The 17725-nt window shown below is 30.3% G+C and overlaps 2 protein-coding genes across 2 annotated transcripts; both read left to right on the forward strand.

Annotated features, from left to right (window-relative positions):
• Positions 1 to 10290: 10290 nt before the first annotated feature.
• On the forward strand, positions 10291 to 11127 carry LOC141392085 (uncharacterized). The gene has a single exon (XM_073965042.1). It carries the CDS (start codon positions 10291 to 10293, stop codon positions 11125 to 11127), a length of 837 nt encoding a protein of 278 aa, XP_073821143.1.
• Positions 11128 to 11175: 48 nt separating this feature from the next.
• On the forward strand, positions 11176 to 12168 carry LOC141392086 (uncharacterized). Its single transcript, XM_073965043.1, has 2 exons — positions 11176 to 11655; positions 11758 to 12168. The coding sequence occupies exons 1-2, from the start codon at positions 11176 to 11178 to the stop codon at positions 12166 to 12168; spliced, it is 891 nt and encodes a 296-aa protein (XP_073821144.1).
• The last annotated feature ends 5557 nt before the right edge of the window (positions 12169 to 17725 follow it).

The raw sequence follows: 17725 nt of genomic DNA on the forward strand, positions 1-17725 counted from the left end.
ATCGTTCTTCAGCATATTGCAAATCCTGTCATATAAGCAAGGTGTTAAATTCACGCTCTCCATATATAGCATTGAGAAAGTTCTCAATCACCAACGATTCCCTATTACTTCCCTGCATATCTCTTACATTCTTGGACCACATACTACCGGTAGAATCGATGGCAAATATTATCACAAAAGCGCTCAAAACAATCCGATGACCACTAAACATTACGACTGTTTATAGATATTTTGTGGATACCGCCTTAAACGCAACTCCATGTAATATTTTTTCAAATATATTTATCGAAAGTATACACAAGGGGATATTATACCTTGTTAACATTCCATGTTCACAGCTGTTGACAAATTAATCAATAACTCACCCTCTGCTCATGATATCCTTCCCCTACAAAGATTTACACACCTACTAGAAAATATATATTTAATTATAATAGATATTTTTGTCTACGGCAATTTCCTTTAACACAGCAATCGATTATCACCAATTAATTTAAAGGGTATTATACACTTTTGGAAGTTAAGTTATTTAATAGCAAATTTATAGATTATCATAACAAACTATCCATCATTCTTGTTTAATGTAAGTAACTATTTCCGAAAACGGGTTTAATGACCATGTAATGGCCCACACAAGTACCAGCGTGAAACATGAAAAACTGTAGAACAAGAAAACGTGGGGGTTTCAAGCAACAAAAATGTGGATTTTATTTTCAAACACATTGATTTTTACAGTGTTTTTCAAAGAATATTTTTTAAACATATTTTTCCCAATAACGTGGATTTTTTAAGAATATTTTTTCCAATATCGTGGAGCTTTAACTGGGATTTTTTCCAATAACGTGGATTTTTTAAACAATATTTTTTTCAACAACGTGGATTTTCTAAAGAATATTTTTTCCAATATCGTGGATTTTCTAAAGAATATTTTTTCCAATATCGTGGATTTTTTTAACAATATTTTTCCAATAACGTGGATTTTTAAAGAATATTTTTCCCAATAACATGGATTTGTTAAAGAATATCTAGCCATGTCCGTCTGTCCGTCTATTGTAATCACTCTAGCGTCCGCAATAATTGAGATAGAGTGCTGAAATTTTGCACCCATAGTCCGGTCAAGTTCGAAGATGGGCTATATCGGTCCACTCTTTGGTATAGCCCCCATATAACGGTACATCCGGATTTGAGGTATTTTGACGTTCTTCGCCACATTTGCAGACCGAATTAGCTATAATTTGGCACTAAGGGTTCCTAGTGACCAACAAACTTGATATGGGCATAGGTCCATGTTTTGGTATAGTCCCCATATAACGGCACCTTCCGATTTTCGGTATTTTCAGAATTTTAGCCACAATTTTTAACCGAACTATCTGCAATTTGACATTTGAGGTTCTCAGTGGTCATGAAACATCTCCACGAAACATCGTCAACATAGGTCCATGTTTTGGTATAGCCCCCATATATCGGTACCTCCCGATTTTCGGTATTTTGAGAATTTTAGCTACAATTTTTAACCGAACTAGCTGTAATTTGCCATTTGAGGTTCTCAGTGGTCATGAAACATCTCCACCAAACATCGTCAACATAGGTCCATGTTTTGGTATATCCCCCCCTCCGATTTTCGGGAATTTTCAGTGGTCACGAAATTTCTTCACTAAAATTCGTCAACATGGGTCCATTTTTGTGGGTCTACATTGTTTTGATGAAACTACCCTCAATTTGACTCTTGAAGTTCCCTGCAGCTATAAAACTTTTCCGCTTAAAAATTTAAAGATAAGTTGACTCTTTGATATAGCCCCGTAGGTGGTACCTTTCACCTAGCTGAACACATTTTTTTAGATTAGATTAGATAACACTGTGGAACAAAATGGAGGTGAATGTCTGGGGCACGGAAAATTCCGCTTGGGAAAGAAAGGTCTTGGTGAGTATATTATGAACCCCGAAGGACAGATCCGCCGTGAGTCGAACTTCCGCCTTATAGCGTGTTGAAATTTTTGTTAGCGTTGAATCTTTGTTTACTGTTGCTTAAGTGCTCTACAAAAGCAACAAACAAAGATATAATGCTAATTCATGATGGCTTACAGGGTCTCTTGCAAAAACTTCATCACGCCATAACGCAGAAGTTCGAATCACGGCGCATCTGTCCTTCGGGGTTTTTAATATACACACACCAAGGGCTTTCATCTCCAAAAGGAATTATCTCTGCCCCAACATTTGTGTTCACAGTGTAATTTAAGCAATAGTGAGAGGCAGTAGGAGTCTATCCATTGTCGAAAAGTTGTTCCACCTAAAATTGTGAAAGGACCCTAATTATTCCATTTTAATTAAGACCATTTTATGGTGGAGGGTATAAAAAAAACTTAACGACTTTTTACTTGTTAAACAATATTTTTTGCAATAACTTGGATTTTTAAAGAATATTTTTTTCCAATAACCTGAATTTTTAATAGAATATTTTTCCAATAAAGTTGATTTTTAACGAATATTTTTCCAATAACGTTGATTTTTTAACAAATATTTTTCCAATAACGATGGTTTTGTAATAATATTTTTCCAAAAAGGTTCATCTTTTAAAGAAATTTTTTTCCCATAAAGTGCATTTTTTTAAGAAAACTTCCCATAACGTGCATTTTCTATCGAATATTTTTCCAATAACGTGGACTTTGTAAAGAATATTTTTTCCAATAACCTGGATTCTTAACAGAATATTTTTTCTAATAACGTGGATTTTTTATACCCTCCACCATAGGATGGGGGTATATTAAGTTTGTCACTACGTTTGTAACTACTCGAAATAATCATTGTAGACCCCACAAAGTATATATATTCTTGATCAGCGTGCAATTCTACATCGATATAGCCATGTCCGTCCGTCTGTCTGTCTGTCCGTCTGTCCGTCTGTGGAAATCACTCTAGCGTCCGAACGGATTGACGTAGGTTGATGAAATTTTGGGAAAATATGTTATATTTACGTAGGACTTTTGGTATTGAAAGCGGGCTATGTAGGTCCACGCTTGCGTATAGCCCCCATACAAAATGACGCGTGACGCGTCGTCGTTTTAAGGAATTTTTAAGATATTTGGCCCATTTTACCACCGAATTGGTTGTAATTTGGTACTTTGTGTCTCCAGAGGCCAAAAAATATTCCTACCAAAGTTGGGTTATATAGGTCCACGTTTTGGTATAGCCCCCATATAAGGCCCCATATAAAGTAAGCGTCATTTTAATATATTTTGAATGTATTAGACCCATTTGACCACAGAATTGGTTGTAATTTGGTGTTTTGTGTCTTCAGAGGCCAGAAAACATTCCTACCAAAGTTGGGTTATATAGGTCCACGTTTTGGTATAGCCCCCATATAAGGCCCCATATAAAGTACGCGTCATTTTAATATATTTTGAATGTATTAGACCCATTTGACCACAGAATTGGTTGTAATTTGGTGTTTTGTGTCTTCAGAGGCCAGAAAACATTCCTACCAAAGTTGGGTTATATAGGTCCACGTTTTGGTATAGTCCCCACATAAGGCCCCTTATAAAGTACGCGTCATTTTAATATATTTTGAATGTATTAGACCCATTTGACCAAGGAATCGGTTGTAACTTTGTATTTTGTGTTTCCAGAGGCTAAGAAACATTTCTACGATAAAATGTTTATATAGGTCCACGTGTTGATATAGCCCCCATAATACAATATCTCCCGATATGGCTGAAATTTGGTATTTAGTCTTCTTTAGGCGTATAAAACTTTCCCCCAGAAATTTGTAGATATAGGTCCACGCCATCATATAGCCCCCATAGAACGGTACCTTCCGAATTTCGGTATTTTGAAGGTTGTGGCCACATTAATCCACCGAAATGGCTGAAATTTGTGGTGGAGGGTATAAAAAGTTCGGCCCGACCGAACTTAACGCTGTTCTTACTTGTTTAAAGAATATTTTTTCCAGTAACGTGAATTTTTAAAGAATATTTCTTATCCAATATCGTAAATTTTTAAAGAATAATTTTTATTAAATATTTAATTGTATTTTAAAATTGAAAAAAAATATTTTTAATATTGGGGGCCACCGTGGTGCAATGGTTAGCACGTCCGCCTTGCACTCAGAAGGTCTGCGGTTCGAATCCCAGACCAAGCAACATCAAATTTTCAACGGTGGCAAAATTCCCCCTCAGTAATGCTTGGCGACATTTCCTGAGTATTTAAGCCATGAAAAACTTCTCTACAAGTGGTGTCGTAAGATACGCCGTTCGGACTCGGCAATAAAAAGTAGGTCCCATATCATTGAGCCAATATGAATCGGCGTGCACTCATTGATATGAGAGAAGTCTCCCTTGTCTCATCTGGGATGTTTGTGGAACAATTATTATTATATAATATATATTAAAGAATATTTTTCCAATAAGGTTCATTTTTTTTTTAAGAAAATTTTTCCCCATATGGTGGATTTTTTTATCGAATATTTTTTCCAATAACGTGAATTTTTTAAAGAATATATTTTCCAACAACCTGAATTTTTAATAGAATATTTTTTCCAATAACGTGAATTTTTAAAGAATATTTCTTATCCAATATCGTGAATTTTTATAGAATATTTTTTATTCAATATCGTGAATTTTTAAAGAATAATTTTTATTCAATATCGTGAATTTTTAAAGAATATTTTTTATCCAATATCGTGGGTTTTTAAAAAATATTTTGAAGAAATATTTAATTGTATTTTAAAATTGAAAAAAAAATATTTTTAATATATTTTAAAGAATATTTTTCCAATAAAGTTCATTTTTTTAAGAAAAAGTTGTCCCATAATATGGATTTTTTAAAGAATATTTCTTCCAATAACGTGGATTTTTAAAGAATATTTCTTATCTAATATCGTGAATTTTTAAAGAATAATTTTTATTCAATATCGTGGATTTTTAAAGAATATTTTTTATGCAATATCGTGAATTTTTCAAGAATAGTTTTTATCGTGGAATTTTAAATAATATTTTGAAGAAAATTAAAAAAAAATAATTTTTATATATTTTAAAATTTAAAAAAATATGTTTAATATACTTTAAAATTGAAATATATTTTTAAATATTTCAAAATTGAAAAAATATTTTTGATTTTTTTTAAATTTGAAGAAATTTTGTTTTTTTTTTTCAAAAAAGTCTGGTTTCATCCCATTGTTGTTGTTTAATTATTTTAAAACAACCAATTTATTAGTGGAAAAAGTTTGGCAGTGTTCGCCAAGGGGTAAGGCAGGGAAGAATAGTTTCGATCCACGCCACTTGATTTCATCAGTTCCCTTGTTTCTTGTTTGTGGATATTCTCCACCGAAGTTATTTTTCAATAACATCTTCAACAAAAAACCTTTTATACTCAATCATCAATCGTCAGCCCGAAGTATAAAGGTGAACAAAGAAAAATTTTCAATGAGAAGTTTTTCTTTGGCAACCTCACACAACCCCGACGAAAGTATTTGCCAAACAACTAATCCTTTTCCACTGTTATGTGTCGATGAATCTCAACGAAGACAACATAACAAATTGCTGTTGGTAGCTTGTAACAGCCATAACCAACCATATAAACCGTGCCAGTATTTCTCAAATAGAACATTGGTGGCGTCGTTTTTTATTGGAATAGCTGATACAATTATGTTTTTTTTTTTTTCAAAATAGTCTGGCTTAATCCCATTGTTGTTGTTTTATTATTTTAAAACAACTTATTTATGATTGGAAAAAAATTGGCATTGTTCGCCAAAGGGTAAAGCAGGGAAGACTAGTTTCGATCCTCGCCACAGGATCTCATCAGCTCCCTTGTTTTTTTTTTTTTTTGTTTGTGGATATTCTCCACCGAAGTTATTTTTCAATAACTTCTTCAACAAAAAACTTTATTTAATACTTTTTAATACATTTTAAAATTGTACAATTTTTTTTCAATCTATATATATAAAATTGAAATTTGTTTGTCTGTTTGTTTGTTTGTTTGTGCATTATAGACTCGAAAACCGCTGAACAGATCTTACTGAAATGTTTAGGGTACATTGCTACATGGCCTGGAGTGAAAATAGGCTATATAATTTTTTGAAATTTCGCGTTGATCTGGAGATATAGCATCAAAACCGGAGGTACCTCCAAAAAAATTTGATTTTGTATGCAAATATCTTTAGAACTGTTACAGATACAATCTCCAAATTTTGTATGCGTGACGGAGTTTGATGTAGAAATAAATGTACGAAATTATATTCAAATCGGTTCAGATTTGGATATAGCTCCCACATAAATATATTTTCGGCCGATTTCCTTATTTTATGTACCAAACATGCTATTTATGTCCAATTTCGATGAAATTTGGAATGTATGACGGAACTTGGTCTGGAAATAAACGTGTCATTTTATATTAAAATCGGTTCAGATTTGGATATATGTAGCTCCCATACACATATATTTTCGACCGACTTCCTTATTTTATGCACCAAACACGCTATATATGTCCAATTACGCTGAAATGTTGAATTTCTCACGGAATTTGTTCTAGAAATAAATGTGCCAGATTATATTGAGATTGATTCAGATTTGGATATAGCTCCCATACACATATATTTTCGGCCGATTTCCTTATTTTATGCACCAAACACGCTATATATGTCCAATTTCGCTGAAATTTGGAGGGTCTGACGGAATTTGTTCTAGAAATAAACGTGCTAAATTATATAGATATCGGTTCAGATTTGAATATAGCTCCCATATATATTTTCGCCGATTTCCTGTATTTTATGCCGATTTTCCGCATTTGATGCACCAAACACTCTATATACGTCCAATTTCGCTGAAATTTGGAATGTGTAACGGAATTTGGTCTAGACATAAATGTGCCGAATTATATGGAAAACGATTCAGATTTGGGTATAGCTCCAATATATATTTTCGGCCGATTTTCCACATTTTATGCACCAAACACGCTGTATATGTTCAATTTCGCTGAAATTTGGAGGGTCTGACGGAATTTGTTCCAGAAATAAATGTGCTAACTTATATAGAGATCGGTTCAGATTTGAATATAGCTCCCATATATATTTTCGGCCGATTTTCTGTAGTTTATGCACCAAGCACGCTATATATGTCCAATTTCGCTGAAATTTGGAATGCGTTACAGAACTTGGTCTAGAAATAAATGTGCCAAATTATATCGAAATCGGTTCAGATTTGGATATAGCTCCTATCTATATTTTAGGCCGATTTTCTGTATTTGATGCTCTAAACACGCTATATGTGTCCAATGTCGCTGAAATTTGGGATGTTTAACGGAATTTGTTGTAAATATAAATGTGCCAAATTCTATTGAGACCGGTTCAGATTTGGACACACTACATATGTCCAATTTCACTGAAATTTGGAAAGCGTGACGCAATTCGTTCTAGAAATAAATGGGACAAATTATACCGAAATCGGTTCAGATTAGAATATAGCTCCCATATATATTTTCCCCTGTTTTTTCGTATTTTATGCACAAAATGTGAATGTAAGACGGGCTTTGGTCTAAAACTAAATATGACAAATTATATCAAGAGCGGTTCATATAGGAATATAGCTACCCATATATATTTTCGGTCGATTTAATATTTTTGTTACGTACATATGTTCAATTTCAATGAAATTTTTAAGACTTAGCAGTCAGTAATAGTCATCATTATTTACAGAAGTACTTATAGTTGGGAAGGAATTGACCAAGGCTGTTAAGTATCATATCTTTGAGAGACTTCTTAAGATTTATGTTTTATTATGATATATCTAAATCATTAGGAATACTTATAGGCGGAAAGGCTTTCGAAGGAGTGTTACCTCCTGAAACTTAAAAAATACCATAGTAGCTCCATAACAACCCTGAATAGGTATATAACTCCTTAATATCTCCTATATTTATTCGTTAAAATATTAAAAACGTTAATATAATTATGGCATTCCATTATATTTTATCGTAGTCGGGGCAGCAAAGCGCGCCGGGTTCAGCTAGTATATTTTAAAATTGAAAAAATATTTTTAAATATTTCAAAATTGGGAAAATATTTTTAAGAATCCCTGTTTTGTTAAGGCGAAAAAAATATTTCTTGATAAATTCACTTTAGTGTGCTTAAGTCCCAATTTACATTAGGCGAGTTTACTTGCGGCAATTGTCAGTTTGTAGGTGAGAGAGGGTGCTGAGAGGCAAAGGGTTACCATATGCCTCACCTCTCTCTCCTACAAAATGACAATTGCCGCAAGTAAACTCGCCCAATGTAAATTGGGACTAAACAAATATATTCTTAAATTCCACCTTTTGTGTTGGCTTAAAAAATATTTTTTAAAATCCAGCTTTTGGTGTTGGCTTATAAAAATACTTTTTTAATCCACGTCTTATTGGTTGCTATAAACAAATTTTTTAAAATCCGTGTTTTTTTGGTTGTTAAAAAATATTTATTTTTTTATATCCACGTTTTTTTGGTTACTTAAAAAATATGTTTTAAAAATCCAAGTTGCGTTGGTTGCTTAAAATAATTTAAAAATCCACGTTTAGTTGTGTGCTTGAAAAAATAGTCTTTAAAAAATCCACGTTTTGTTTGGTGCTTGCAAAAATTGTCTTTAAAAAAATCCGCGTTTTGTTTGGTGCTTAAAAAAATAGTCTTTAAAAAATCCACGTTTTGTTTTTAATAAATTTTAAAATTGAAAAAATATTTTTAAGAACCCTTTTTTGTTTAGGCGAAAAAAATATTTCTTGAAAATCCACCTTTAATTAGGAGCTTGAAAAGCTACGTTTTTTTGAGTGATTGAAAAAATAATTTTTTGTTGGTTCCTTAAAATATATCTTTTATCTTCATTAAAATCCATGTTTTGTTGGTTGCTGAAAAAAATTTAAATCCACCTTTTGTTGTTTACTTAAAAAAATATATTTTTTAAATTCCACTTTTTTGAGTGTTTAAAAATATATTTTTTTTAAATCCACGTTTTGTGGAATACTTGAAATATATTTTTAAAAATCCTTTTTTTTGAGTGTTTAAGAATATATTTTTTTAAAATCCACGTTTTGTTGGATACTTGAAAAATATATTTTTTAAAATCCACTTTTTTTTGGGTGCTTAAAAATATATTTTTTAAAATCCACGTTTTGTTGGATACTTGAAAAATATATTTTTTAAAATCCACTTTTTTTTTGCTTGCAAACTATTTTTTAAAAATCCACGTTTTTTTGGTTGTTTTAAAGATGTTTTTTTTTTTAACTCACGTTCTGCTGGGTGCTTAAAGAATATTATTTAAAAATCTACGTTTTGTTGGTTGCTTAAAAAATATTTTTTAAATTCACGTTTTGTTGGTTGGTTAAAAAAATATTTTTAAACTCCACGTTTTGGTGTTGGCATAAAAAATATTTTTTTAAAATCCACGTTTTCTGGTTTTTTAAACCACGTTTTGTTGTTTGCTTAACAAATATTTTTTTTAAATCTACGTTTTGTTTGCTAATTTTTTTTTAAGTCCACGTTTTGTTGGTTGTTTAAAAAATATTTTTTTTAATCCACGTTTAGTTGGGTGCGTGAAAAACATTTTTTTGTTGGGTGCTTGAAAAAAATATTAATCCGCATCTAGTTACCTGCTTGACAAATTTTCGTTACAAACTTTAGTTACTTGTTGGACAAAATAGTTTTTAAAAATCTACTTTTGGGTGGGTGCTTGAAATGATATTTAAACCCCACGTTTTGTTGGATGCTTGAAAAAAAATTATAAATCCCATCCGAAAATCCACCCATTAAAAAATCCATGTTTTTGGCTGCTGGGAGTAATATTGTGGCTACCTGCTGGAAAAATATTTTTTTAATCCATGTATATTTACCTGCAGGAAAAATATTATTAAAAAATCAACAATGAATCCAAGTTACCTGCTTAAAAACTTTCCTTTAAAAATCCATGTCTAGATATCTGCCGAAAAAAATATTCTTTCAAAAATTCAATTCTAGTTACCATCTTGAAAATACTCTTTCTTTCTAGTTTACAACGAATATTGGACACATGAAAAAAATTGACTGTATGAAAAGTACAAATTATGTTTGAAACAATTATTTTAAGAAAACAATTGAATATATAAAACAATGTCATAATTATAAAATAATTACATGTGTATAGGCAATAAATTCTAGTAACAAAAGATTTCATGATGCAGCACAAAATATATATTCGATTAATTAAAGCTTTTGGAAAACAACCATCGATAGTCAAAGGTAAACCTAAAATAAAACAGTCGAGTTTTTTTCTTTACTCAAAAAGCAACTCTACACTTACCATGGGTTTATACCATGAGACATTTATAGTTTTCTTAGCTGTGCAAGCCCTTCGAACGCCAATCTGGGGATTATCGGCCAATACTGAGTTCTATGAGGAAATCTTCAAGGAAATTGTAAAAGAACAACCTGTCGAATCTCTGCTAATTCTACAACAGAATTTCACAACGGACATGAGACTGGAAATATTCAACGAAGCCCCAATACCCAAAGTTATCGTAAGCAAAGCACAGGAAGATTTCGTCTATGGAGAGAAGTTCAACACAGAATTGTTGACCACATTCGTAATGAGTGAAAAATTCGATAAGGAATTGATGAAAATCGGAGCAAATATTTTAGATTATCAGCGCCAAAAAAGGATTTTTATTGTGGCCATAAATGTCGCAGAAGAGATCATTTTTAAAAATGTTTTACTTGAAGAATTGGAACGGCAAAAAATGAAAAGGGTTTTGCTGCACTTCTTAGCAGAAAATTGTGAGGCTACATCTGGACTGTATATCCTCAAACCCTATCCCCAATACCGCTGGTTAAATAAGCATCCACAAGAGAAATATTATCCAGCCCACTGGCAGAATATGCAGAACAAAACTCTCATTACCCTCAATGGCCAAGATCCTCCAACTGGTTTGGCATATTTGGACGAACAAGGAAACCTGCAAATGAATGGTTATATGGCCAGACTGATAATGCTATTCGCGAAACGTTTCAATGCCACACTGAAAATGCACTATTCATTTGAATTTGGTAAAATTCTACCATATCGCATCCTAAATGAATTAAATTTTAAAGGCGACCTTGATATACCCATGTCCCTTAGCTATCATGTGGATAACAATTAATCGCAGATTCAGAAGACAGCTTACTATGAGTTGATTAAATCTTTCATGATGGCACCGTGTCCGAAACAATTAACGTACCATGAAATATTTCCCTTGCTTTTAAATGAATATTTCTTTGGAGCCTTGATTGTCTCCTGCCTGCTGCTGTCCATCATTCATTGTGTCATTGATTATTATTTCGATGCCATCTTTTGGAACATCACGAACTTTATTGTCAACGACAAAATTCTACCTGGCATATTGGGTCAATCATCATGGCGTAGCTTGAAAATCGTCTATCTGCTGGTATCATTTGTTGGCCTAAATATAGCTGTGCAATTTGGAGCCAATATCCAAACTTTATTTACCCAGCCACCGTATCACAAATACATTAAATCAAATCCCGATCGCAGAGAATCCCACATCAAGTTACTCACTGATCCAATTTATGGTCAAATGGTGTTGCAATTTTATGGAAAAGATGCCATCAGCATCACCGCCGATGAATCTGAATATCTCCAACACAAAAGCCAATTTAATACCTCCTATGCCTATATGATATCCTCAACGGAATGACAGGCCCTCTTCTCAAGACGTCAACAATATTATATTCACAAGCAATTTTGTCTTGCCTATCAAATAAACTCACAGGATTTTTTCATCTACAGTTTGGTTTTGGCCAAAAACTCACCATACCTGGAGCCTTTGAGTCAGCACATTTTACGCGTACATGAACTGGGCTTCATGGAGGCCTGGCAGTCCAGCACGTTTATGGATATGTTGAAACTGAAAAATATTTCATTATTTGCTGGCTACGATAAAATAGTGGACGATAGGAAACTTTTAACTGTTGATGATTTATTTTGGACGTGGATGATTATTTTGGTTGGTTCCTCCTTTGGCTTGGTGGCATTTCTGGCAGAATTGTGTTGGTGGTATATTGCGAATAGGAAGAAACAACGACGTTTAAGAAAGTCGAATCCAGCAGCTATCACGTGGGATGATAATGAAAGCATAAACCTCACAAAAACAGATTCGATCAGACTGAGAATTTCTCACTAAAACAACATCGGAAATGCTAAGATTTTCTTCAGAGTTTTTCTCACTAATTTAATAATTATTATTCAATGTTTATCACACTCGCTGTTTTGAATTAATATTTTAAAGATTTTTGAATTTGAAATAAAGAGGAATATTAAAAAAAACTATTTTCAACAAAAGTCGTTTTTTCCAAACGTGGATTTAAAAAACATATGTTTTTTCTAATAAGGTGGATTTTTAAAAATATTATATTCCAATAACGTGAATTTTAAAGAAAAATACTTTTTACAATAACGTGAATTTTTTTAAAATTTTGTTACGAATGTAACTGGTAGATTTGAGTTAATTTAGACGAATTTCTATTAATTTAAGAACTTGAATTGTAACGTAAATTCTCATTAAGCATTTAGTTTATTTAAATCAAATTTACAACAACAATTGTTCTATAAGAATTTCAATCACCACTTTTATTTGTTGCTTTGATCTTGTTATTGTTGTACGTCTTTAGTTCTCTCTCTTATTTATTTCTGCAACAACAAATATTACTGCAATTATGGAATTATCGCTTAGTCTTGATTTACATTGTTTACTTAGCTATAGTTGTTGTACTCGTTCTTTTTTTTTACTATGACTATTGGATTATGTTTCTGCATTGTAACCCCTGTACCGTTTCTGATATATTTTTTGGCAAAACTACGTAAGTGGGCATTTTTACAAAATAATTGTCATAATAAACTTATTATATCGACATTTGCTGCAGTATATCGCAAACATATTCATAAAAAAGAACACAAGGTGACTTAGGTCGTTTTGTATGTAATAATAATTAAAATATTTGTTTATTCTCTTTCAAGAGAAAACCACGTAAAACTGAATGTGCTCTTTAGCATGCTCTTTTATCTTCATTTTCTGTTTTTTATGTCATATGTTTTTATGTTTACTCTCAAACATAAGTCCCGTTACGTAGATTTAATGATAACAGAGATGCAAGCCTCACAGCAAGAAAGGCTGGTCATTCATTCACCTGTTAAAGTAAAAATCACATATAACACCGTAATGGATTACAATCCAGTGCAGAAAAATAATGAATAAATTTCTATTTCGCCTGAAAAAAGAAAGGTTTGATGGATTTACTGCCACTTATCCCCGATGTATGCCATGACTTCTATAAAAGTCTTAAAGTATCACCAAACGCTAAAAGCATACTATATGTCGATAATTAATAACTTCTAATAGCGTTCCTTTTCTAAAATATGTCGAATTTGCTGGTTTTATTTTAGTTTTTTCCGTCACTTTGAAATAAAAATTTTTAATACAAATTTTTAACAAATGTGTTTTATTTGTATTAAGATTGGGTAATAATTTATAAAAAAAAAAATATTCACAGAAAAACAACACAATTGTACATGTGTTATCCATTTTCCTCCGCTCTTTTTCATATAATACAACATAAGTATAAACATGTCATTTTGTGAAAAAAATAAAACGCACACGCAAAGATATGTTTTTAAAAAAATTTAATAAAAAGTACATTTATGCAAAAAAATTAAATTTTTTTATTCATAACGATTGTCTTTGGCATGCTCTATCCGTATGTAAGAAAAAACCAAAACAAAATCATCGGCATGTAGAAAATATTCCAAAAAAAAATTTTGTTTTCGCTCCCCTGAAAATTTTGATTTTTAGACTTAGTCGTTATGTAGGAAAACCACAGATTTAAACCGTAAGTGTAAGAGTAAAGAAGTAACCTGAATAGAGTAAAACTTTGTGCTTACTGGAGAGTTTGCTGTGCGCTAGTAGAGAAATAAAATTTTGTGTGAATAACTGAAGTGAATAACGTCAATAAAGCATTGTAGAATCGTAATCCAAAACGAACCCTGTTTTATTTGATACAAATCGTATCGGGGAATAAAATAACGTCTACACGGGATTAAGTTCAAAGACTAATTCTGTAACAAAATTTTTTTCCAATAATGTGGATTCAAAAAAAAAATATTTTTTCAAATTACGTGCATTTCTTAAATTTGTTTTCCAATTACTTGGATTTTTTAAAAAATATTTGTTTCCCAATAACGTGGTATTAATAAAAAATATTTTTCCAATAGCGTGGATTTTTTAAAAAATATTTTTTCACTAATGTGATGTCTTTAAAAATATTTTTTCTCTAACGTGGATTTTTTTAAAAAATTTTCCACTAACGCGGATTTTTTAAAAATATATTTTCATTGGTGTGGGCTTTTTTTTAAAATATTCTTTCACTAACATGGATTTTTTTAAAAATATATTTTTCAAAAACTTGGGTTATTGGAAACCATATTCTTTAAATAATCAAAGTTATTCGAAAAATATTTTTTTTAAAAATACGAAGTTATGCAGATAATCATCTATAAAAAATTACCCTTTTTATGCAAAATTTATTGAAAATATTAACGTTTAAAAAATTTTCTTAAAAATTTTTAAAAAATATTCTTTTAAAATCTACGTTATTGTAGAAAATAAAATTCATGTTTTTGAAAAAAGAAATTCCTTTAAAAGTTTGTGTTTTATCGGCTACTGAAATAAATATCCCTTAAAAATTTACGTTTTGTCGGCTACTGAAAAAATTTCCTTTGAAATGTTTTTGAAAAAAAAACAAATCATTTAAAATTTAACGTTTTTGAAAAAATGTGTTCTATTTTAGTGGATTTTTTAAAAACATTTTTCACTGAAGTGTATTTTTTAAATTTTTTTATCAAATATTGTTTTCACAAACGTAGATTTTTTACAAAAATTCACTACTCACGAGGATTTTTTAGAAATACGTTTTTACTAACGTGGATTTTTTAAATTTATTATTCCACTAACGTGGATTTTTTAAAGAATATTTTTTCACTAAAGTGGATTTTTAAAAAATATTCTTTCACTAACTTGGATTTTTTTAAATAATTTTCACTAACGTGGATTTTTTAAATATATTGTTTCGCTACGTGGATTTTTAAAAATATTATTTCACTAACGTGGATTTTTTAAAAATATTGTTTCACTAACGTGGATTTTTTTGAAATAATTTTCACTAACTTGGATTTTTTAAAAACATTTTTTCACTAACGTGGATTTTTTAAAAATATTCTTTACTAACGTGGATTTTTTTAAAAAATATATTTTTCAAAAACTTTGATCCAAGTTTTTAGAAAAAAATATTCCTTAAAAAAATATTCTTTAAAAAATCCACGTTTTTAGAAAAAATATTCTTTAAAAAATCCACGTTTTTGGAAAAAATATTCTTTAAAAAATCCAAGATTTTTGAAAAAAATGTGTTTTAAAAAATCCACGTTTTTGGAAAAAAATATTCTTTAAAAAATCCACGTTTTTGGAAAAAAAATATTTTTTAAAACATCCATGTTTTTTGAAAAATATACTTTAAAAAATTAATTTTTTTTTGAAAAAATCTTCTTTAAAAAATTCACGTTTTTGAAAATAATATTCTGTACAAAATCCATGTTATTTATATTTATTATTCTTAAAATATTTTATTTATATTCGTAAAATAATCCAAGTTATTGGAAAATATATTTTTTTTTAAATACGAAGTTATTCAGAACAACATCTTTAAAAATTTCCCCTTTCTAAGCAAAATTTATTTAAAAGATTCACGTTTAAAAAATGCACGTTCTTTAAAAATTATTATTAAAAAATCTACCTTATTGTAAAAATATTGTCTAAAAATCCATGTTTTTGAAAAAATTTCGTCTAAAAGATTCATATTTTTGAAAAAAGAAATTCCTTTAAAAATGTAGGCTTTATCGGCTACAGAAAAAAAAAAACCTTTAAGAATTTATGTTTTGTCGGCTACTGAAAAATTTCCTTTAAACAATCCATGTTTTTGAAAAAAAAATTCTTTTAAAACTCAACGTTTTTGAAAAAAATATTCTCTATTTTAGTGGATTTTTTAAAAACATTCTTTTACTGAAGTGTATTTTTAAATATTTTTTCACCAACGTGGATTTTTTAAAAGAAATTTTTAAATAACGTGGATATTTAAAAAAAAAATATTTTTAAATAACATGAATTTTTTTAAAAAAATTTTTCACTATCCTGGATATTTTACAAATATTTTTCACAAACGTGGATTCTTTACAAATATTTTTTTACAAACGAGGATTTCTTAAAAATATTTTTTTACTAACGTGGATTTTTTAAAAATATTTTTTTACTATCGTGGATTGCTTAAAAAATTTTTTCATCAACATGGATTTTTAAAAAAAAAATTTTCATCAACGTGGATTTTTTAAAAATATTTTTTCACAAACGTGGATTGTTTAAAAATATTTTTTCACCAACGAGGACTTTTTAAAAATATTTTTCACTAAAGTGGATTTTTTAAAAATAATTTTTCATTTTTTTTTTAATATTTTTTACTAGCGTGGATTTTTTTAAATAATAATATTCTTTAAAAAATCCACGATTTTAGAAAAAGATATATTATACAAAATGCAAGTTTTTGGAAAAAGCTATTCTTTAAAAAATCCACGTTATTGAAAAAAAATATGTAAAAAATCCACGGTTTTGAAAAAAAAATATTTTAAAAAAGCCACTTTTTTGAAATAAGTATTCTAAAAAAAATCCACGTTTTTAAAAATTATGTTCTATACAAAATCCAAGTTATTGGAAAAATGTTTGTTTAAAAAATCCAAATTATTGGGAAAACACTATTTAAAAAATGCACTTTTTTAAACAAATATATTTAAAAAATTCACATTATTGTAAAAAAGTAAGAACGGCACGAGTCCACCACGAGTTGTATTAGAGTAAAACTGAAGGCGTAGACCTGTACGAACAAATTTCGGGGGAAAGCTTAATACTACCAACGAAGACTAAATACCAAATTTCAGCCATTTCATTTCATTCATTTATTATTCATACATTCATACGATGAATTATTGTGGGAATAACCTTGAAAATACCAAAAATCGGTAGGTACCGTACTATGGGGGCTATATTAAGGGGTGCACCTGTACCGACACATTTATTTAACACCAACGAAGACTAAATAAAAAATTCAGCCATTTCTGAGGAATATTGACGCCACAACCTTCAAAACACCGAAAATCGGAGGCACCGTTCTACGGGGGTTATATGAAGGTGTGGACCTATACCGACAAATTTCATATGGAAAGTTGCATACCTCTAATCAAGACTAAATACCAAATTTCAGCCATTTCGGAGGAATATTGAGGCCACAACCGTCAAAATACCGAAATTCTGGAGATATCGTTCTAATGAGGCTATATGAAGGCGTGGACCTATACCGACAAATTGCATATGGAAAGTTTTATACCCTAAAAGAAGACTATATACCAAATTTCAGCCATTTTGGTGGATTTTTGTTGACACAACCTTCAAAATACCGAAAATATGGAGGTACAGTTTTATGGCGGCTATATGAAGGCGTGGGTCTATACCGACAAAATTCATATGGAAAGTTTTACACCCCAAATGAAGACCAAACACCAAATTTCAGCCATGTCGGTGAATTATTCTGGCCACAACCTTTAAAATATCGAAAATCGGGAGGTACCGTTCTATGGGGGCTATATGA

Source organism: Musca autumnalis, unplaced genomic scaffold (genome assembly GCF_047663935.1).
Source record: "Musca autumnalis isolate F117 unplaced genomic scaffold, ASM4766393v1 scaffold_2, whole genome shotgun sequence".
Taxonomy (NCBI): domain Eukaryota; kingdom Metazoa; phylum Arthropoda; class Insecta; order Diptera; family Muscidae; genus Musca; species Musca autumnalis.